This window comes from Amblyomma maculatum, chromosome 2 (genome assembly GCF_055883805.1).
Source record: "Amblyomma maculatum isolate TAMU_Amacu chromosome 2, ASM5588380v1, whole genome shotgun sequence".
Lineage (NCBI taxonomy): Eukaryota > Metazoa > Arthropoda > Arachnida > Ixodida > Ixodidae > Amblyomma > Amblyomma maculatum.
The window spans coordinates 18,828,320-18,851,433 of NC_139345.1; the positions used below are offsets into that span (position 1 = coordinate 18,828,320).

At 42.9% G+C, this 23,114-nt stretch overlaps 1 protein-coding gene across 2 annotated transcripts; it reads right to left on the reverse strand.

The window, feature by feature from the left end:
* Window positions 1-985: 985 nt before the first annotated feature.
* Window positions 986-22,744, reverse strand: icln (chloride nucleotide-sensitive channel icln). 2 transcript variants are annotated; one of them, XM_084593409.1, is made up of 8 exons: window positions 22,388-22,744; window positions 22,094-22,228; window positions 20,540-20,682; window positions 20,408-20,482; window positions 16,446-16,520; window positions 16,284-16,388; window positions 10,463-10,563; window positions 986-1,478 (listed from the first exon to the last, which is right to left on the reverse strand). In XM_084593409.1, the coding sequence occupies exons 2-7, from the start codon at window positions 22,210-22,212 to the stop codon at window positions 10,478-10,480; spliced, it is 603 nt and encodes a 200-aa protein (XP_084449535.1). In that variant the 5' UTR covers window positions 22,213-22,228; window positions 22,388-22,744; the 3' UTR covers window positions 986-1,478; window positions 10,463-10,477. The 2 variants fall into 2 exon arrangements, with proteins under 2 accessions (XP_084449535.1, XP_084449536.1); XM_084593410.1 differs by having other exon boundaries at window positions 22,552-22,694.
* Window positions 22,745-23,114: the final 370 nt, after the last annotated feature.

Below are 23,114 nucleotides of genomic sequence, written 5' to 3' on the forward strand. Positions count from 1 at the left end.
TGTGTTCTCATGCCTTATACCTTCATCCTAGTATCCTTGCGCTCCTTCGACGGGAATAAGTGACAGCATGGGCCATAGGAACGCAAAGCACTGCGGTGTAACCATGTAATCGAAGTGCATAGCCAAGAAACCACAGAAACTCGAGTGAAGCACACGCATGAAACACGCAAGCATGGAAACTAGAGAGTCACCGGCCCAATGTGTCTCACTGCCAAGAAGCGCGCCACCTTTCAGTGTCATGAAAAGGTGGGACACCGCTGTGAATGGCGCAGCCCAGTCAATTTGCACACCTCCCGTCTGTAGCCACCATTGCGATAGCTCTGGCTGTTGAGGATTGCTGACAATGTACTCACAGTCACGCACAAGTCCTTTGCCACACGACACTCTTTGATTGGTCATCGAAAATAGTCTGGCAGTTTCATTTTCACTGCTGTGACTAGCCCTGGCTTTAGAAAACTGGCGAAAAATTGATAGCATCAAACACATCCAATGGATTGCCAAACCGTCAAACCATGCAACACCACGAAAATGGGTATTGCAGAAGGCACCCTAGAAGCACAGGCGCTCGCAGCGGGCAGTATGCAGCAAGGAGGTTAGAACACATGGGCTTTTATGATCTTGGCAACTCTCGAGGTGCTTAATAGTGCAGCAGGCCATGTGTAAAGCTCTGCACGACACCGTTCAGTGGGCCACCTGCATATTTTGTTGAAGGTGCTTGCGCTGACATCAAAACTTTGTTGCATGGAAGCCAACTAATTACGAAGAAACATCATGCATGTCCCGCTACAGGCAGGAAGGTTCGACTGATGGTTTGGCCACACCTCACTCAAGGCACATCACATAGCTCATGCTCAATTCCTTTGTCACAACGACTACAGTTGAATTAAAAGTTACACTTCTACGACTGCTTGGTATGCATCAAAAAAGCTAAGTATCTCTTTAGACATTCGCTACTTTGCAGCACTAGAAGAAAAAAAGATCGGACAGGTTGCAGTATGAATAACAAAGTTTATTTGGCGCCATCAGTTCTTATCTCCCCCATGAGCTGGGAGAGCAAGAAAAACAAAGAAGATGATAGCAAATGTTGGATGCAAATATGTCTACATTCTACGCTCAAGTTTCCTCTTTGGCCACATAAAACAGCCACAGTGCTAAAGAAGATAAATACAACACATGATGAGATGTCCAGATAATGTATGAAAAATTGCATCAAAAAAATTTTTTTTCCCGTCATCTGCAACAGCCACCATCTGTGAGCTAAACAAGGCTGACGACTTCTACAGAGCTGCTTTCATGCACAAGGGCAAAGAGTGCAGGCAAGCAAATGCATCGAGCCACTCATTGCTAACGAACACTTTGCATTGTCAGTCTGTTTGCTAGTTTGATGCCGCAAATGAGTGCTCCACCATTTCTTCGTGCAAGCGCCAGGTAGTGATCTTCTGCACATGGTGCTTTTGTTGCAGAAGCATCCCGCAATACTGAAAATCAAGAAATTGCATTTTAAAGCCATGAACACAATAGGCTGTGTTTTTTTCTTTTCACTTTCGGCAATGCCGAGTTGAAAATTGCTGATGATTGTGTAATTTACCACCCAATTTCTAACAAAATTGGCACCCTCATCCTACAAAATGATGTCATAAAAATTGGTTAATATCGCTTAATATTACTAAAACATGTTTGATGACTTCTTATCACAAACATTTCCACATCCCTCATCAATATGTTATTTTTTATAGCACTGAGTCTTCAGTCTCTATCTGTAGGTATATTTAGATGTTACCCTTACTCATGCCCTAACATGGTCATCACATATAACGAACATCGCTAATCACGCTAATCGCACCCTTGGCTTCTTCGCCAAAATCTTCATTTTGCTACCCCTTCTTTTCATTTGTTAGCACACTTCACTTTTGTCCAACCTAAGTTCGAATTCGCTTCAGCTGCGTGGGGCCCTCATCTGTCAAACTTTTCTCTAATCTTAGAAAAATTTAAGAATTGCACTGCACGCTTTATTTATTCTAGTGTGACTGTCCTAAAATCATGAGCATCCTTAACTTATCTTGAATCATGACAGAAAGTGCTACACCTCTTAAAAATTTTATAATTTGTTTTTAAGAGCATCAACCATGTCACCAGCCCATCGTCTTTCTAGCAGGATTGATCACCAGAAGACCATCTGCCCACCCTTGCTAGAAACTCTGCCCATCTCTGATCATTTTTTGTCGAATCACCTAGGGACTGAAACGATCTTTCGCCAAAAGCTGTGCATCTTATGAACCTCATCCAATTCATGAAAAAGATCAAAACCATCATTTTCTAACTGCCGTGCCCATCCCTCAAATAATGCGCCCTACCAGTGACCTTTGAGGTAAAATAAAATCACAGCTGTGCAAAGAAAACCAACGACAATTATGAAATTTCACTAGTACGCTTATAAGAGGAACAATAAAAAAAAAACAGGTGTGAATATTCGAAAATTTGAATACAAATAGAATATGTTGGTTATAGGCTTATAGGTCATTCCATGCGAAATGTCCCAGGCCCCAAAAGCGACCACTGCCAATTGTTATGAAGAAAACATAATTGGGCATGTTGGCAAATGTGCAGAAGTTCTTTGGTCAAAGTAGTTTTGTCGAGAAAAATGTTTTGCTGACGTAAGCGCTATTTGAATTTTCCGTGAAGAAGCAAAAGCTGGTCTAAGGAAACGATTTTTAAATCACTGGTAAATCAAAATACGATGACATATAATTTTAAAGTATTTCGCTTGCATTATTCTTTCATGTGAGTTCATGAAGGATTATAACGATTTTTCGCATTTTCTTGGGTCACTAAAGGTACAAGAAATGCAGTGCTACAAGAAAATTTTTACTCACTTTTGTGATAGGGCTTCATAAAATTAAATGACAAAAAAATAACTCCTTGAACCGTTGCTATTATGAGAACCATAAGCTGTCTGTGGCAACCAGAGCAAGCTTGTAAAGGTACTATCGTGACAGGAGTAAATCATAAGAGGGTGTAGTTTCCTAAGCCAGAATAACACAGAAATAAAGACATCTTGCTGTCAAGCTCAGAAGGAGAAGTACAAAAGAGACTGCCTTCAAAATTCAGCTTGGTAATTACAGTCATAGTTCATCACTGTTCATTCATTTTGGACAGGCTACGATTTCAACACTTCATGCTGAAATCTTATAGTACTCAAACACTCAGGAAATTGAAGTACAGAAATGGACATGATAACTTAGGTGACCTTACAGGCACGGCCATAATAATACTGCCACGTGTAAAGAGCACACCTCGGCGATAAAATATTGTCTCGCGCGTAACCTAGCAAATATAAAGAAGTACCTCACAGATACATAAGCACATGCCACTGGTACACTCGCGTAAAGATCTAAGTACCCATCGTATCTTCCCTACGGAAGGCGTGAGAATTTTTCGAATATCAGAAGCATGCTCCATAATATTATGCCCGCACCTGTTACTTTGTCTGACATTAACAATTCAAGCATTGAAAATTTGAATATAGTATGTTAACTGGAAAATGGAAAGCGAAAGAGATATGTGTAATAAAAATCTAAGTTCGCAGGCAGTAAATTGATTACCGCCTGTTGTGAGGGACCGTAAAACCTTTATTACACCCTTTTAGTCATGAAACGACGGGCTATAGCTTTTCCTTCAGTGCGCCCATCCACCACACTACACCCTCGACAACATCCTGCCGTTTTCAGTAAGTGATAATCCCTGCATCGCCAAGACCCTGTGTCTTGCAGAAGCTCAGCGAATGACAAACCTGCGGACCACTGCTTCGCAAGAGTGCTTCAATGAACGTTACGAACGCTGTCTAGCATGTTATATAAGCTGCGGGTGACGTTGTCGGGCTTTGATGATTGCTACGATAACATGGCTTTCACCAGAAACTGTTGGCTCGCTATGATGAATCTTACATTATTATTAACCGCATAAGGGATGTGACCTATGAGATTGCACACCTCAAAGACAGAACTATCCCATGTTGCGTGCTTGAACCCTGCCACTCTCGTGAGACCACGTAACTCACCCTGCGGGCTGTGGCTACGCACGGGAAATGTAACGGCTGCAAAGACGATGAGGCGTTATGCGCGCGCACAGAGCCAGCGATGACTGACTGCTGACACGGTGCCTCTGATATCTCGGTTTTCACTAAGGCCTTCGGAGTACCAATATTATTTCTGCTGTGAAAAGGGAGGTAAACTGATCAGCCTCCACATCAGACAGAATTATAGAAAGGTGGCCACTGACTGCCACTGCAAAATGCTTCCCCTGATGCTGTTTGAGCCGACTTCAGTGTGAGTGCACCGAGCATTCAAAATAAGATGTGGTCATTCGCGATGTACTATTTACATGGATTTGAAGCAACATTAAACGATTGTTTCGTAAGGAGCACGAGTGCATACACAAACCATGTTATTAATATTATTAGGCGGTGACACTCTGCTCTGTTCTGCTCTGATGTCAGTCTGGCAGTGCCAGCCGCTATTGCTCATTACAGACTTCAAAAATAATTTCTCCCCTCAAACAAAATTTATTTGCATAATATTTTTTAGATTAAAACCCAAAATATGAATGTGTATAATGAGTCATTGAGTGTTTTTACCTCAATGGCCTTGATTATCAATATACAGGCCCAAATTATATAAATAAAAAAAAAAAGATCACTTTTTTCAATGTTGCATCAAACTACTTAAAAAATTGTTGTATTCAAAATGTTCCAATTATTAACACTAGCATTAACTGCAGCAACCAGGGAAAGCCTGTAAAAAATTGTTTCGGCTTATACTATGTAAGGTTAATGTAAAAAATTTGCTAATACGCAATATTCTTTTACATCTTTAATGACCCAAGAAAATATGAAAAATTCTTATATTGCTCCATTCATGAACTTGAAAGAACAATGCAAGTGAAATATAAAGTACATCTGTTGTACCTTGTTCGCCAAATGGTTACAACATTTCTGACTTAGACCAGCTTTTGCTTCCTCGCAAAAAATTGAAATTGTGCTTACATCACCAAAAAATTTAAGAAAAATACTTTAATAAAAGCCCTTTCGCACAACTGTCAACAAGCACAATTTTTTTCAGAATTGGCACAGGTCGCTTTTGGGACATGGGACATTTTGCCTGGGATGACCCTTATATTAGAATTGAGAGCTCCTGAATATTTGATAGCTTCAGAATACCATTCCCAATTCATAAATATAACCAAGGCAAAACCACGATGTATAGGCACATTATCCAGAGATGAAGTTTAAAGTGTAAGGAAAATAGTACACACATTTGTAGCTACTATGTTTGACCATATGCAAAATTTTACGCGCAGGCTTTCCCACATATCGCACATAAGAACAAGCTGGCCAATCACCAACTTTGAAGAAGCACTAAGTGGAAGCAGTTTGATCAAACTGTATTAATAGTTGAAAATTAGAATCCCTGAGTCAGAAAAAACTATCCAATGACCGGTGTTCTCAGAAGCCTTCAAGAACTACCTGCCATGATAGGCAGGCGGAAAAGTAGAGACGCAGAGGGAGAGGCTTGGGTTGTGGCCGCCACAGGAAGAATTCAGAGGGTGACTACCACAGATGGAGGAGGTTCTGACACGGGCAGAGGAATGCACAACTCAAGGGTGGTACACATGTGAGCAACCTCACGTAAAAATGCCACTTACTGCAAAGTGCACTGCAATCCATGCACCTGTGACTGCTGCATGACTATGCTAAGAGGGCCCATATATAACTAGGCCCCACATACCAAGGCCGCATAGTTTCGGTTTCTGTTCTTCATCGCCAGCCCATGGAGATGGCAGCTATCAATGGCACAGCTTTCGTCACCAATTGGAACGGTGTCAGTCATTATCTTAGCTTTTTAGAAGTAGTGCCATCGCTCTGACAGCAATGTGACGTTCATTCACGTCTGCTTTGGTCTTCCAGCATGCCTGAACTGTGTGCTGGTCACAGGCTTTTGCTGTTTATGCCATGAAGCCTCCTCACAAGGCTTAACCGCATTATTAGCTTTTTTTCTTTCTTCCAGGAGGTAGAGAAGGGGGGGATGAGTTGTTTTATGTTGCTGTTGTAGTGGCTATTTTATTATATATATAAAAAAGGAAGGAAAAGATGTTTGCCAGCCCCAGTATCTGCTATCTGAAGCTCCTGAACTGGGGCGGCAGTAATTTTATGAACAATCACAGATTTCAGTAGCGCAAAGGCAGCTAAGCCAAAGAGCACGATGCATGGTATTTTTCCTCTCCACATAAGACCAAAGACCCATTTCCCAAGCTTCCCATTCCAATGATGCTGACCACCAGGCAAAGGAAAAGCTTGCGCCCATTTTGTCAGGTGTGAGTAAACGGCTGCATAAGGAATCGAACTTTGCAGCTTCCCCGTACAGGGCAGATGCTCGAACTAATAATCCACCGCTGTGTTATGGGCATTATATGCCTTGACCATTTGATACAATCTGAGGATTTCTTCTGCTCCCTTAAGGGGGGACACGGGTCTTTGGGACCAAAAAATGACCAAAAAAACGATTTTCTGAAAATGGCATTTTTGGAATCTGTGGCTATTAATCTACAAGTTCACCAATTTTCTTCTTCCAGAAGTCGGTATTTTCAGCATAATAACGAATTGAAATCATCGCACGGGCTGAATTTGCGCAGCAGCAGACGATAAAACGGCACATTTTTCGTTGCGCGCAACTGCCGTTCCGCCGGACCGATCTCGGCCATGTTAGGCTCGTTTGAAAGAGCGCTTTCTGGGTTTCAATTTCCCGCCGCTAGCGCTTGTCTGCCCTCAATGGCCACTGAGAAAAATAACCACAAAGAAAAACGAAAACGCGGCGTCTGATTCGCTGCTGAGCGCACGTGACTGCAACTGAGCCATCCGATTGGCTGATTCTATCGCACGTCGTCTGCATGCGGCGGGCCAGCAGCCGTTGAAAGCGTCCGAGACGCCATTTTGTTCTGAGTCGAGACCGAGGCGAGACGATGCCCCTCAGTAAATTCCGCTCGCGCCACAAATTCGGCAAAAAGAAGAAGAGTGCGCGCGGCGACAACTTTCGGAACCGTCTTGCGGCACCCGAAAGCTCCGAGGATGTGCAGGAGCCAGCGGCAAGTCAAGAAGTCCCCGCGGACGAAATAGGCCTAGCGAGCTCGGCGGCGCCTACGCCCAGCGGACACGTCCGCCACGACACGACGATGCTGCAGCCTTCGGACTTGATTGAAAAGAAAAGAAAAGCCGAAGGAATGCTGCAGGAGCTGGGTTCAACCGCAGCGACGAAGAGGAAAGCGGATTTCATCGCCACTTCTGACGCCAGTCTTCTTGACGCGACCGGCGGTTGCCGTGCGGACGATACGACGTTCACTGTTGTGAGTTTGGAGTCGCTGAACGAACTGTTGTCTGCTGTGAAATGCAAAGTGTGTGGCGGGGATGTCCATATTTCAAAAGGAAATCGTGAATATGGTCTAGCCGTTAAACTCTCTCTCGCGTGCGTGATTTGCGGGGACATTTCATTGGCATGGAGTTCGCCGTGCGTGCAAGGCAGCCAGAAGATAAATCCGTTTGCCGTGAATATCCTTGCTGCACGCGCGATGCAAAGTACCGGACATAGGCAAACGGCGCTGAATGATGTGTTTGCGGCGATGAACATATCTCATCGTGGCCTGCACACGAAAACGTGGCAGGACTAAGTAAAGAGTAAGCTGACGCCCGCAGCAACACGCGCAGCCGAAGGAGTGTTGAAAGACAGCGCCCGTTCTGTTCGGCAACTCTATAACGAGTTGAACCTTGACAACCCCGGGAACATTTCTGTCTCTTTCAATGGTTCATGGATGACCCGGGGTCATTCATCCCACATTGGTGTCGGCGCCGTAGTAGAACTTTTTACTGGACTGGTACTTGACTATGTAGTTTTCAGTAACTTTTGTGCTGGGTGTGAGCGTGGGCCCAAAGAAGGTAACCCGTCCTATGAGGCGTGGAAAGAAAGCCACTTGTGCCAAAAGAACACGGACAAAAAGTCCGGTGAAATGGAAGTTCAGGCCGGACTTGTTTTGTTTGAAAGGTCACTGGAGAAACATGGCCTTAGGTACACGACCATGCTCTCAGACGGCGACAGCCGCACATTTCTTGCATTGCAAGAATCAGCTGTGTACGGCTACATCGAAATCAGCAAAGAAGATTGCACAAACCATGTGCAGAAGCGGATGGGAACGGCCCTACGCAATGCAATTGCCAAGCATAAAGGTGATGCAAAAGAGAGCTTGAGTGGCAAAGGAAAGCTGACAGGCGACCTTGTCACCAAGTTGACATCGTATTACAGCTGGGCCCTGAAGTCCCATGCTGGAGATGTTGGGGCAATGCATAAGGCAGTGATGGCTACCTATCATCACGTAACCTCCAATGATACCGTGTCAAATCACACCCTCTGCCCGACAGGCGCAAACTCGTGGTGCCGCCAGAATGCTGCTGCAGCCAAGGGAGAGCCTGCTCCCAAGCACAGATACAGTTTGCCACCACATGTGTGCAAAGCACTTTTGCCTATTTATGAGCGTTTGGCAGACCCAAAGCTGCTGGAGCGGTGCCAGCAGGGAAAAACCCAGAACAGTAATGAAAGCTTGCACTCCCTAATATGGTTACTCGCACCAAAGGAGCGCCATGCGTCACTGTTCTCCGTTCAAGCAGCTGTTGCGGAGGCTGTTGTCCGCTTCAATGCAGGAAACCTACAAGCATGCTCAAAAATACTGAGTGAGCTAAATATGAACCCTGGCGTCCAGAATATCAGGAGGATGGCTGAGAAGGACAGGCGCCGAACAGCCGAATCAGTATGCAAGCGTGCCTCTGCGGAAAACATGCATCGGGCACTGAAAAAGCGGCATTCTAGTCAGCCCAAGCAGTCAGATTACATGCCTGGTGCATATTAGCTGTCTGCAAGTGTAAATATGTATATATCTTTTTGAAATTTTGAATAAATTGTGCCTAGTTTGTTTTTTCTCATTTTCTCAAAACTCAAATTTTGGACACTTGGCTGGTTTAGTTCGTCGATATCTCTGCATCTAGGACAGATAGAGATGTAATTCCTTTTTCTAAATAAAGCTGAAGGTGCAGTGAATGCAATGATCGAAGCAGAATTCTTTATTCAAGCTTCAAAAATTTTTTATTTTGCCAAGTTAATTGAAGCATGATAGGCACGTCTTGAAGGACAACTTTCAAAGTGCAGCAAAATTGCTAATAAGGGTAAAATGGAAAAACTGCTTTGATCATTGCACTCTTTGGTCATTGTACTGTACTGCCATGCATTAAAAATGATGTTTTATAGAGGCGTTTTTTTTGCGCGGAAGTACTAATTAAATGAATAATTAATACTATTATCTCGGGAATTAACTGACATAGAGAAAAACAAGTTACATTTTTGAAATCAGCATAAAAATCTGAACAAGAGGGTATAATTTTATCAGGATTGGCTTTAAAATAATGAAAATAACTCAAAGACCAGTGTCCCCCCTTAAGAAAGAATAGACAAGGTTTTATTACCCATCATGTTATTTCAAGCTACCAGTCATGTGCCAGGTAAATTTCACTTTGTCACTCATCTTGCATGACCACATTAAAGGCTACATACTGTTATGATAATATGATGTCTAACTGAGAAGCATACATTTCTGTACCCATCATAACTTCATTTTTCCTATCATACTAATTCAGTACAACTTTATTTCAGTTGCAAGGACCCTATAGTACTTTAAAAAAGAGGGGACAACATTTCCACATCTATTTTTTGTCACAGAACAGGTGTTCATATTCAAGGGCATTTTCCCTTTATATATATATATTCATATTCATTTGCACATGATTACCATAAGGAAATTTCAGCATTAATACAGCACTAAGTAAAGGCTTTGAATTGTCTGTAACTGCAACACCAAGCTAAATCTTACCTAAAGTTGTCAAACAGCAATTCGAAACAATATAAAGTTTTTGAGTGGTTCATAGTTCTCAGATCCTCACCCTTACCTCATGCTCAAAAGTAAAACTGCTGTAATTTTTGTACTGCAATGATAACGATAGCAAGGCTAATCGGTTACTAAGTTATGCACAAGAGACAATCTTAGCACCAGGAAGCCTACAGTAAGTCGAACTAAGGAAAGCATATGGAATTTTCTCCATTTTTTTATTTGTGGTGTTGCTGAGTGGTAAATTTGCAGTGTAATATTTTTCTTTCTTATACTTTCTGATCAATTATCTTTTGGACACAAAATGATTGCACAATTAATTTCCCATTCAACACCATACAAAAGAAAAAACATTCACCTCTGGTTTCCTTAGTTTTATCGACTGTTGGCTTCCTTAATCTGCATGTCATAATGAGCTCCTCATTTTCTAACCTGGTCAGCTCAATAAAACATCGCTGTGCAAAAAATGTACCATTCCACAGCTTACAAAATGAAGCTTGCTTCAATGGTCTGGTTCTGCATCTTCGAACTGTCCCATGTCCATTGGCTCATCAGCATCTCCAGCCTCCCATTCGTTGTCACCATTACCTAGCAAGGTGCAACAGATGCTTTTGTAGCCTGGATACTGCATGCACTGGTAAAGCTGCCTCTAACAAGAATGTCACAGATAATACCATTTTACAAAATGCTTAAATACAATGAGGAACACTTAGAAAAATTCTGATACAGGGATTTGTGCCCAAAAGCCATGTACTTCATGATATTTCTATGATCCATGATATTTCAACACCCTAAAGATCCAGGTAGAACGAAAGGAAGATGGTTTGCACGGTATGAAAAAGAAATGAACAAGGGTAAATGGGGTGCGCCTCAGTTCGCAGTTGAGCCAACGTTTCGACAAGTGGACTTGTCTTCGTCTAGGCTCTGGGGTGAGCCATGTTTGGAGGCCACAAAAAAGGATTTCATCACTATGGTGCACAGAAAGTGTGTCACCTACAATGTGTGTTCTCTCTTTATAGTGTTCTCTCTTTGTGCTGCCTTTGTTGACATGCTGTTCTTGGGTATCATGCACAATCTAGCCCCCAACTCTGTTATTCTGTGTTCTCAAATATGTGTTGTAACCAGTATGTACACAATTTCTACCCTGGGATCAAATCCACTGAACTGACCAGACAGATGTACATCTCATAACTTTTAAAATGAAATCAGTAAATTAAAAAAAAAATTATAATAATTAAATATCGCCCAGTATATACCGTACCACAACACAGTCAATTCCTAGGTATATCGAACTCTAAGGGGATCGCAAATTACAACATGTTGGAAATCTGACACATAAACCATGGCAATGAATAAGATAACCTGTAATCCACAAGTAAAAGTATGGTGCACCAACGCTAGGGACACGTCGTCTGCAGTGATATGCCACCTGTTGGCCTCAATGGCAGCGCGCCACTAGCATGGCTACTGCTACGTCTAGTCTGCCTCGGATCAAAGCCACCGCAGACTGTGTGCTTTGCAACCAGCCACCACCTAGCATAAAAGGTCTAAACACATTTTCGTCTCATTGTGAGCACAACAATCTTTCATAAGCATTACGGTACAGTTGGTTTTTGCAATGCTCACAGCAATAAGGTGAGCAAAGCAAGCCTAGTGAGAGCCACCAGTAGCCTTTGATCATTTAGATTAGCTTCATAGCATGGTCAAAATTGCACTGAATGCTGGACTCCCCACAAGAAAGCAGAATGAAGGCTGCTACCAATCCTGTCTCACATTCCTCACAACCCGCAGCTTCATGGTATTTTCACGAGGGCTAGCACAGCCAGTAGGTGCCCAAATACTACAGCCAACACTGCTTAAGTGCAAACAGTGATCATGTACTAGAAGTGCCTCCACTGCACTAGTTTCATTAATGGGAGTTCGATAAACCTGTTAAGTAGTGCTACACATTTGCACTGGAGTTACAAGGGGATTTTTTGTTTGATATAACTAGTAATTTGATATATCTGTGATCAACTGCACAACAGTTCAATTCAGTCGTTCAGTCGTGTCCGACTATTCGTGACCCTATGGACCATGTCAAGCCACGCTTTCCGGTCTCTCACTATCTTCCTAACATCACATAACTTCATCTGCAGTGCCTCGAGGATGCCATCTAACCATCGCGTTCGCTGCCTACCCCTTCTCCGGCGACCCTCAACCTTTTCCAACATCAAATCTTTCTCCAGCGACTCCTCTCTTCTCATCAGATGACCAACGTAGCTGAGCTTTAACTTTAGAATTTGACCTTCCAATGAGCAGTCAGGGCTTACGGTCGACAATATCGACTGATCTGATCATCTGGCAGTCCAAGAACTCTCAAGAGTCTCCGCCAGCACCACAATTCGAACACGTGGCGGTCAGCCTTCTTCACAGTCCAACTCTCGCATCCATACATCACAACTGGAAAGACCATAACACGAGTTATACGGATCTTGGTTGGCAGACTAATGTCTCTGCTCTTTACTAGGCGGTCAAGGCTAACCATGGCTCTCTTTCCCAGAAGCAGGCGTCTCCTAATTTTATGGCTGCAGTCTCCTTCCGGGGTAATCTTGGAGCCCAAGAAGAGAAAACCTGTCACAGCTTCCACTTCTTGTCCCTTGATGCTCCAGGACTTGATAGGGCAAAATGCCATGATCTTTGTCTTTTTAATTCAGTTTAAGCCCAAACTTCTCACTCTCTTCTCGTACGCGCATCAGAAGTCTCTCGAGTTCCACTTCACTTTCTGCCATTAAAGTGATATCATCCGCATATCTAAGGTTGTTGATACGTTTTCCAGCAATCTTCCCTCCAGCTTAAGACTTGTCCAGACCGGCCTTCCTCACGATGCACTCTGCATATAAGTTAAATAGGCAGGGCGACAGTATGCAGCCTTGTCTCACTACTTTCTCATTTGGAAACCAATCAGTAAGACTATGCCCAGTTATGACTGTGGCCTCTTGCCCTTCATACAGGTTCCTGAGGAGACAGATGAGATGAATTGGAACTCCCATCTCTTGGAGAGCTTGCCACAATCTGCTGTGATCTACGCAGTCAAACGCTTTCGCATAATCAATAAAGCAGAAGTAGATGGGTTTCTGGAACTCCCTTGCTTTTTCCATGATCTAGCGAAGGTTGGCAATTTGGTCTCTAGTTCCTCTGCCCTTGCAAAACCCAGCTTGCACGTCCGGAAGCTCCCGATCCACTTACTGCTGCAGCCTACCTTGGAGGATTTTCAACATCACCTTGCTAGCATGCGAAATAAGCGCGATCGTGTGGTAGTTCCCCTCCGCCACGACAAGGCAATGATCCATGAAGGGGAACTGCACAACAACAGAGATTAAATGTTCTTGAGCCCCTGCACGACAAACATGCATATGAACCCTGTGCTGGTTTCTAATCCACTGCTGTAAGACTACGCTGCTTTGGCAAATAAATTTAAACAACAGCACCAACACAGGTCACTGAAAATAACTACAGTACACAGAATAGGTGGCTTCGATTGTGTTTTTTGATATAGTAGAGGGCTAGAGGATACAAAAATATTTAATGCTATTTCTTTGCCTTATTTGTTTTTGTTGTTTTTTCTGCTCGCCAGATTGCAAGTTTACCAGCTAGTAAGACTGCATATTTTCTCACACAAGTTTGATATAAGTTGAGTAAAAATCTCATCCAATTTAAAGCCACTGCAAGTGTGGTTTTTATAGGCTTAGTCAAAGAAGAATGGCTTGAATAAACACATAATGTTCCACTATGCTGCTTGTGAAAATGAAAATGCAACCTGTCAGAGATCAGCACGAGTTAGTATTTATAGAATGCTTGTTTCAAAAGAAGCACTTTCAGGAAGACTGAAGATGATTAGTTATTGCCGCTGCACTTCAGCCACAGGTTCCAGTCCTTATTATTAACCGCTTAAGGCCCCTATTAATAAACATATTTTCTAAAATTGCCATTTTTTTTATGGTGCATGATGCTTTGCTAACATGTTTAAAATAAAAAAATAATTACAAAAAGTTTCATGTTGAATAATAATATATAATTGGTCATTCCTTACTACCTTGTGTAAAACCCCATACATGGCTCCTGTTAACTGCAGTATAAAAAAAATAATAATAAACACCCACACTGCAGTAAAAAAGAACAATGTATTCTTTGAAAAGCTAGTTGAGATAGTTGAGTTCTTAGCTGGAAATGCCATCTGGGTGACAGTGCTCAAAGCATGGCACTGCACTGAAGGTGTTGCCACACCCTCTACATGGATGCTGGTTTCCTTCCAGACATTTCTGCCATTTGTCTCTTGCTCCACGTAACAGACCACGCAGCGGAGTATAGAAACAATTTTTGGAAACTGAGAATGCTTGTCCAACTGAATCGAATTCAACAACTGAGAGGTGTACCAGTTGCTCTCTACTCGATATCTTCCAGTAGTTCATCATGGAAGTAAGCCTCAAAGGGCTGTATCATTTGTGGGGAGGGTGTGGGGGATGGGGTGGTAGCTTGGTGTGTGTGTCAGTCCTGGAGCAGCCTTGAACTCAGAGTAGTAGTAAAAATGTCTATCTGACACCCTTCGTGGGAACTGGCCCTTGTCTCCTCTTTGCTCCCTTCCACTTCAGACAGTAAAAACATCACTATGTTCTTCACTTGAAGAATAGAACAATGGTATACGTTGTAGCCTACGCTGTCATCATCTGGCAGATAATGTTCTCTCGCTCCGGAATGCTGCACAGATGATGCCAAGTTTGTTTGAAAGTGCAGGAAAATGTAGGAAACACAAACTATGCCTCCTGCCATCTTGGTGCACAAACTTTAATAAAAGCATAATTTGTGAAGCATGAGCTAAAATCTACGTTTTAGATAAGAAAGCCTTATTTTACCAGTTGGACTCGTCAAAAGTTGCCTGTAACTTTGCAGAGCTTTGACAGGCTCACCTCATCATGGGTGATCGCTTTTTTGCTAAAGGTTAATGCTGCTGGCTATGTGCCATGTGCTGAGGATTTGCACGTGTTTGCAAGCAGAACAAGGTAGAGGAAGACGAAGATTTGGGACTGGGGCATGAAAGAAACTGAGTATCATATTGACAACCGGGGATTGGGCATTAAACGCAGTTAGAGGCGGCCTGGTGTCTGCCCACACAAGCACAATGGATTAAAATAGACGTAGCATTCAAACACAGTGAAAAAAAAACTGCTGTATAGTGTTGATAATAATGCGGCTTCTTTTTTTCCCTGAGAAATCACTTTCCGAAACTAGGGGTTAACGTAATCACAGGCAACCTATGTGCAAAGCCATAAAGTCAATCTATATGCAAGGTCAAAAGTAGCTTCAGCCGAATGTAGGTAATATCAAGCATGCTCTTGCATAATTTCACAATAGTCAGATGTGGCATGAAAGCAGGCTGCTTAAAAAATCTGGAATTGCTCTAAATATACGCACAAAATTTTTGTTTTTGTATGACAGAAAGCTTTTACTGACTAGCCAAGGGCATTTTATGTAAAAACTGGCAATGTGGCACCTCAGATTCAATCAAATTCAATCCCGAACTATGTGAACAGTCACACGCTCTCGCACATTCTTTTCATTCCTACTTGCCATTTTAGCATTTTGCTTCGTTGGCATCGGATTGGTGCAAGTTTTTTGTTTGCCTGACGAACACTAACATGACACCGCAACCCCAGCACCAGTACAGCGTGGCTCGTTGTTGCCGTGGCCACATCACAACCGAGTAAAGAAAGCGGTAGTGGGTGTTACATGCGACTTGGTCATAATTTTAGGCAGACTGACACTTATCCTTCAACCACGAGGTGTAGCACTGAACAAGCTATTCAAAGAACGCATCGGCGTGCTCTACAATGAATGGCTCCAGGAGGAAAACCTGGCGGAAGCGTGCTTCTTTAGATGAAATGGCACAATGGGTCAGCACTGCCTGGCACAGACTGCCAATCGACACGGTATTTAGGGCAGCTTCCATGTGTGGCATCCTGGCACCGCTTCCAATGGCTAGCAGCAGCAGTGACTCACAAGAAGTTGATGACCGAGACAGCGTCCTTCTCACGAGTGACAACAAATCACAAGTGTGTTGTATACGAACAAATGTCTTCCTGGATGACTCTGACATAGAAAAACTTGATGGTGAGCTTAGCCACAGTGCAAGTCTGTCGACCTACTTTTGGGGTCAAACTTCTCCTTTTTCTTTTTGCAAAAGCAGTTTCAACAGGTAGGGAGGGGCAACTTATAATTGAAGTAGACTTACAACTCAAAGCAGAATTACGTTAATAAACTAAAAAAGGTACCTTCATTAGCTTCAAGCCTGTGGCAGCCACGCTGCTGCTCAGCTGCTCGAACATCATATTCAGCACCTTCATCTTCCTCATCGGCATCATCATAGCAGCCGTCATCTGTGGAAAAAATGGCAGCTCAGCATAGTGAACTGGCAGCTGAAAATGAGGACTCACCGTCAGAGTCGCCTGCTTGTGCAGGGTCAGGGTGCAGGGCTTGGCACTCAGTCATTGCCTGGTACATGGCCTCTACTGCAGTGAACAACAAAGAAGAACCTTAGTGCTGCTTCATCACCTACAGAATGGCTGCCCTGTTTATTTACACAAGTTTTGTGATGCCCCCCCCCCCCCCCCCCCCTGCAATAAACATGCCAACAGCGGAGTGTGTTCAGTGAACAGAGCTTGTTTTTAGCAAACGCAGGTTTAACACAAAATGTCACAGCTAAGCAATCAAAGGACAACAGACAAAGACAACAATCGTAGATGGAATACTATGGCATAGTGAAAAGGACTTGTCACGGCCGCAATAGTGACACTTAAATTAAATTTATGGGGGATACTTGAGCTCTGCTTTTGAGGGTACAATGCAATAGCATAGGTTACGAGCTCACCAAGGAAGCGTATCAGGTCCCCTCGTTGTTGAATACATATAAAAACAATATTGTAAAAATAGATTCTTCTGTTCGTTTTGGTTATAATATGCAGACGATAGTACACTGCTCATGTCTGGTTCAAATATAGATCAGCTATTGGTGAAATGTAATGAAGTACTGCAGACGCTGTCATCTCGGTCAAAAATAAACCGCATAAAAATAAATTCTGCGAAGACAAAAGCAATGCTATTCAGAGCTGGAAATAAAGAAATGCAAATGACTGGTACTCTGAGCTTGGGATGCGACCAGATACAAATCGTTATTAAAGATAAGATACTTGGGGTGTACTTTTCTTCTCACTCAAATTGGGACACTCCCGTTCATTACCTGTGTAAAAAGCTTTCATCAGTAATTGGCACTTTCTCCTGGTGCAGGTGTTTTTTACCCAAGAAAGCGAAATAGTAAATTTATGTTGCATTGTAGATTTCTCAATTAACACATTGCAACCTAGTCTGGGCAACTACCACAAAGCACAACATACACAGCATTCTTGACTTGCAGAAGATAATTGTACGATATATTGCTAATCTTGAACACATGTCAACAACAAGGAAGTGTTTGTGTCTTATGGTATCATTCGAGCTGAGCGTCTTTACGAGTTTCGTCTATAGCATACATTATATTTTCCATGCCCTGAAATACGTAGATTTTTAAAATCTCTTGCGCCAATGGAACAGCCCAGTAGCAATGTGCAGACACAAAACACCAATATTTGGCCAATAATACGCTTTTGCACAAACTACAAGCTACAGTCTTTAACCCATAATGTCCCCGCCACTTTGAATAAATATAAAAGCACTGTCGGTTATAATTCAAAAGAATGTGCAATCATTTTGTGAAGTTACGACCTTCCTATGGCCTGCATTTCAACCTGCTGCTTTAACAATGTTTTCTTCGTATCTTTAATATGTACGTCTTGTATTTTAATGCGTGATTTCATTACATGCTTGTATGCTCATAGATATATGTTCTGTACATTCTTTTTATCACGTCATGTCTACTCTGTTCTATTGTTTTTGCCACATGCTTTGCCAGTTTCTGCCTGCTGCCATGTAAATGGTGCCATGTGGCTCCTGGGCCTTTGTCAAGCCATATCTCTGGCTTGTAGCCCAGGAATCCATCCAGTGTGTGACTACTAGAAAATAAAACCTGATTCTGATATAAAGCCCCGCTTTAACCAAGCCGCATGAATGTGCCTGTGTGGCCAAGACGTAATGTGATTGCCAAGGTCCTAGCACGCTGATTCTCATGTCACCCTCCCTTGTGAAAGGAGAGGCCAGAGTTGGCTGCTCCTGCCAGATGTAATGTCAGGCAATCCTACATTCAGTCCAGGTAGTGCTCAGCCATGTCAGCTGTCAGCTACTGCCTGCCACTGCCAGCCCCATGCTCTTGATTTTTTCCCTCACAATGCCAATGCCGACGGACAACAGCTAATGCTGGATTTTTGGTCAACAGGGCCTTTAACACTATCGAATAAAAAGCACTGTGGCAGCAGGAATATGACAATGACCAATTCCATATAACAACACAGTCATGCCTGGATGAGCATCTTTGCTATTAGCAAGCAAACTATGACACATTATTTAAATGCCATCAGCTATTTATACTTAAGAAAACACAGCCCTTGTTATTATAAGTCAGAATGTACTACAATTAATTGAAAGCACGTCAAACCTCCAGTTAGGATCTCATGAGGAACAGTGTGAACATAGAAACAAATATACAAAATGCCACAAGCCTCTGTTGAACTACACTGCCTTTTGGAGGGGCTTAAAGGATTAGCAACATATGCTTTCAGAACAATCTCCTCTTAAAGAATTATTTCAAAATGATACTTTCTCCTTGATGCAGATAACAATAAAAATATGCATGGATGCTGTGAAGGGAATACAAAAATAGCGTGTGTAAGGGCAATGCAACTGAACAGTTTATTCTGGACATACACGACACTGGTTATAAATTGGCAGATCGAATTAACCCCCACAATGATGCTGCAGCTAACTACACCATTCTCCAAGTTTCAAAAAGACTCATCAACAAATGCTCCATTACTGGCCCCAACTCACCATATTTCAACGTATGTGAGTGGTTTAAATATGACGAATACCTGACACCAAATTAAATAAAATATGTTCAATACTAGGTATTTCCACCCCAAAGAATGCCATGCATGTGGTGCTAAGATAACACTACAAAGCTCATGGCTAAAATAAAATAAAACAGAAAAGGTGCTTTCATCATCTGTAACAAAAAACAGGAACTCCCTCCAGCTGCACTGGTAAAATAATAGAGAGATTCGCCTTGTCGGAGACGTACAAACGTAGCCAGATACTAATTTACCCGACCTCTCCTACACAGGCACAGTGGCTATGAAGAACCCACCGTCAATGCACATGCGCAGCAGGGGTCCAGGAAACAGGTATACGTCTATGCTAGCACAACTCTGTTCTGTTAAATCTCTCTATAGGCTGTCACATATCTCAAAACTATAGAATAGCCCCTAATTCCATTGCCAGCCACAGTCCTGAGTTCAGGCTCGACCTGTATTAAAACACCGAGTTAATAAATATCCCTCCAGTTTAAAAATAGTACCAACACTTGATTTCCTTACGTGCATGTGTATGCATCTGCTTACAAGATTGCTACAATGACCTCACTCACAAGGCAGACTACTACTTATGGGTATATGGGGCCTCAGATATACAGTTAGGGCAGCAAGAATATTTCGAACAGAATGCTCCTCTTTTGAGAATATTAAATCGTCAGAAATGCATTGTGTAGCTTAGAACCTGTCATCCACTGACAGCACATGGCGCTCACAAGAGAGCTCCCTCCATCAGCCTCTCAGCGTGTTTTAGGGTCCATATTAGCCCAGGATGGTTAGTATATTCAGCATGGCCAGCCCCTGAAGTGCCAGCATGAGTAGAGTGTTCCATGCTACCAACCAGGTGCCACCTCTTTCTTCATGTGTTGTGTTTTGTGTTGTCAAAGGCGTCATAAAGCTTTTACAAAGAAAAACTGAGAGCAAAATGACAAACTTTTTGGAACAAACGAAATAAACAACAAACTAAACCTTGTGAAACCAATCATCAAAGAATCAGTTGACTAAGAACGCTTCATCAAAGTAGTGCTATGTTGCACTAGCATCGGACACACACATCTAACAAATCCTCCCTTTTTTTTTTCTTTCTTAACTCAATTTTCCCAACAACATCATTAAAAAAAGGACAATACTCCTAAGCAAGCTAGGATATCCTAATGTTTTAATCCTCCAGCAAGAAAACACAATACACCTTGTGCTTGACACATGATTGACTAAGTTGCTTATGCGCCATAAAACCCAACAAAACATGAAAAACATGTTACCCACTTGTGTTTCATTTTTTTAATAATGAGAAACTTTCCCCTACAGCTTAATTATTTTGGTCTCTGCACACTTCAGATGCACGCACTTTGCACTAGGTTGCACGACCAAGGCCCACTTACAATGTGACTTGTCCTCTGGCACAAAGCGTATCTCTGAGGCTGGCTGCTCATCGTCCTCTCCATTTTCGTTGGGCTCTGGACAGCAGTGGGAAGGGTAAGCGGCAGCCCCAGGCACAGGAGGGTGAGGCTCACCTTCTTCACCGAGGTCGCCATCGATCATCAGGTAGAGGCACTCCTCCGGAAACGCACGCAGGTCCCGGGAAAGAGCATGCAGTGCCACTGAAGGGTACTCCAGAGAGAACCCTGCACTGTCTTGGCCAACCCACGAGACACGGCTGCACGCACGTAATTAGTGCAACAAAATATAGATACACAACATTTATTCCACAAATATACAATAGGCTGACCTGAATGAACCAACGTATGGAGAATGAGGCTTTCTTTAGCTCACAATAAGGCAAATAACCAGGCCAGCCCAACACGTCGCTTTAATGTAAAATGTGGTCACTGGGGATTTCGTTCTGTTTGGCGTGGGGAAAAGATGCTGCTTGTGATAATGAGGCCTCCTTAGGTATCCACGGTATCCACAGTCTGTAGCCACAGCCTCTAAATCTATGATAATCCTGATACCACAACATTTAATGCTTGCAGCTGCTTATCAGCACTAACTTGAGGCCAATGGTGTCAATATGCAGTTGTGATCCTCAGCAGTAGGTATGGGACAGAAAACGTTATTGGCTGCTACTGCCTTAGTGATTAATGTTATTCATCCCATTTCCACTTTGTTCATGTAGACTCAACAAACCCAAATAATCAATGCCTGTTGGTTTCATTTGTAACCCATATAAAAAAAAACATATAACCCATATATGGGAGAGGCCTTCGCCCTGCAGTGGGTATAATCAGGCTGATGATGATGATGATAAAAAAAAAAGGAAGACAAAATTAAGGAGATGAAGGGGAAAGAAAAAGCTCTCCAACAATATGTGTACCTAAGGAATGATGGTGACTCAGCATGCGAGTGTCTGGATGATGTCATGAAAAACCATGGCGGTGGCAAGGCTGCATGCTGAACTGGTAAAGGATATCATTTATTGTTTTAAAACTGCACATGCAGTTTTTAGCTTCTAAGAGACTAGCTTTCTACATACATTGTGTGACAAAACTCAATAAAGTATGCAACTTTGAAATAACAAAAATTGGCCGAAAATATTTTTTTCTTAAATTTATTGCATTCCCTTGTATGCCTTGTTTCCAATGCTGTTTCGACTGCTGAAATGCACAGGAAAACACTAAAAAAATTGCCTGATGAGTAGCAATGGCTCTGCATATGAAGGAAATGATTTAGCAATCAGTTTATTTCTACATTCTGGTCTTCTGTTTTCATGCTCATCTTGTGGGATTGTTTTGTTTCTTTTTTATACATTTTGCTTTATTGCACTCCTACAATCATACCGCAAGTGAAGACATTATTTTACACGGTGGTGATCAACAAATTCAATCTATCAAATTATTGATATCAAAAGTTCAAAACTGAAAATTATGCCTTGACCTTTAACACATCTTGTAAATTCTGCAGGCGTTTCACAAAACGGGAGAAATAAATCGTAGAAAAAATTCGACATACATGATTCAAAATTTTGTGAGGATATCTATATCACGTCTAATATGGTCAAAACACTTGGCATAGCCCTAATGAGAAAACTGCGGAAGGCCGCGTCCACACTTATGGGTTGAGCCACACACCTTTCGGCGATGTAGAGGGTTCCCTTTCCCAGGCCTCTGCTTTGGATGAAAGCGGCCGTCGCCTCCTCACGGTGACGAATGCCTTCGTCTGGTGGCGGGAAGCTGGTCAAGATTACCATGTTGAAGCACGCAGGGCTGCGAAAACAAAACAACACGCGCTCTACAATTCTCCATGAAGAGACCACTCGACCGCGCCCGAGTCGATGAGTGACGGCCCGGGCCTATTTTCACGTCCTTCTAATAAAGGACACCTCACTATTTACGTCAATAAGTTGGTTAGTAGCTGATACTTACGCCGATTATACCGCGCAAAAACACACTACTCCAAGGCAGTTGCGCGAAACAGCGAGCAAGGCCTTCCGCGGTTGTATTAGACAACTAAGCTGTCACGCAGCATCACACCACCAAAACACAGACAATGCTGTCACGCACGTAGTACCGCTACGGCTGTTACGTACACGCCGCAGCAGAAACTCGAACGCGTCTGCGGAGTCAGGTGCACGAAGAAAGCGCTCGCTTCTCTGAAACGTCCAGAATCGTGCGATCGTGCCGCGTGCGTGCAGCCTTTCGCGGTTTCCAGTGTTGCTAGTTGAAGCGCACGCGTTCACGGCGTTTGACGAAAGGACGAAAGAAGCGACTGGACGGTTACCTGACGGCGCGCCGTTAAAGCGCCGTCAAACTAAATATATATTCGATTGGGCGCGGGAAGGGTAGAGGTATGGTGGCTTGTCACCGTGCTTGCTAACATGAGCAAGTCTCAACGCCTGCTTCACACCGCGCGAGAGCAACAAGAGAAGAGACAACTTTAAAAAAAACTTCGCATGCGCTTGTCTGTTGGTATTAGCGTTATGGCACGCGCAAACCGCGTTTAGCCAGTTTAAAATTGCCTAGATCGTGAGTTAAATATCATAGAAGCGTTTGGTAGATACAAAATGTATGTGAAAATGTCCTAATTGGGTTTGATCCCAGTCCGAATAGTTCACTGGCTCAATTTTTATATGTAATGCATCAATACCATTTT

Bases quoted from the DNA above. Each gene is read 5' to 3' on its own strand.
- icln (XM_084593409.1), bottom strand. From the start codon at position 22,212: ATGGTAATCTTGACCAGCTTCCCGCCACCAGACGAAGGCATTCGTCAC. The intron at 20,483-20,539 runs GTGAGCCTCACC...ACTGCTGTCCAG, and splicing joins TGGCGACCTCGGTGAAGAAG to AGCCCAACGAAAATGGAGAG. The intron at 10,564-16,283 runs GTACCTTTTTTA...GCACCTTGCTAG, and splicing joins CAGGCTTGAAGCTAATGAAG to GTAATGGTGACAACGAATGG.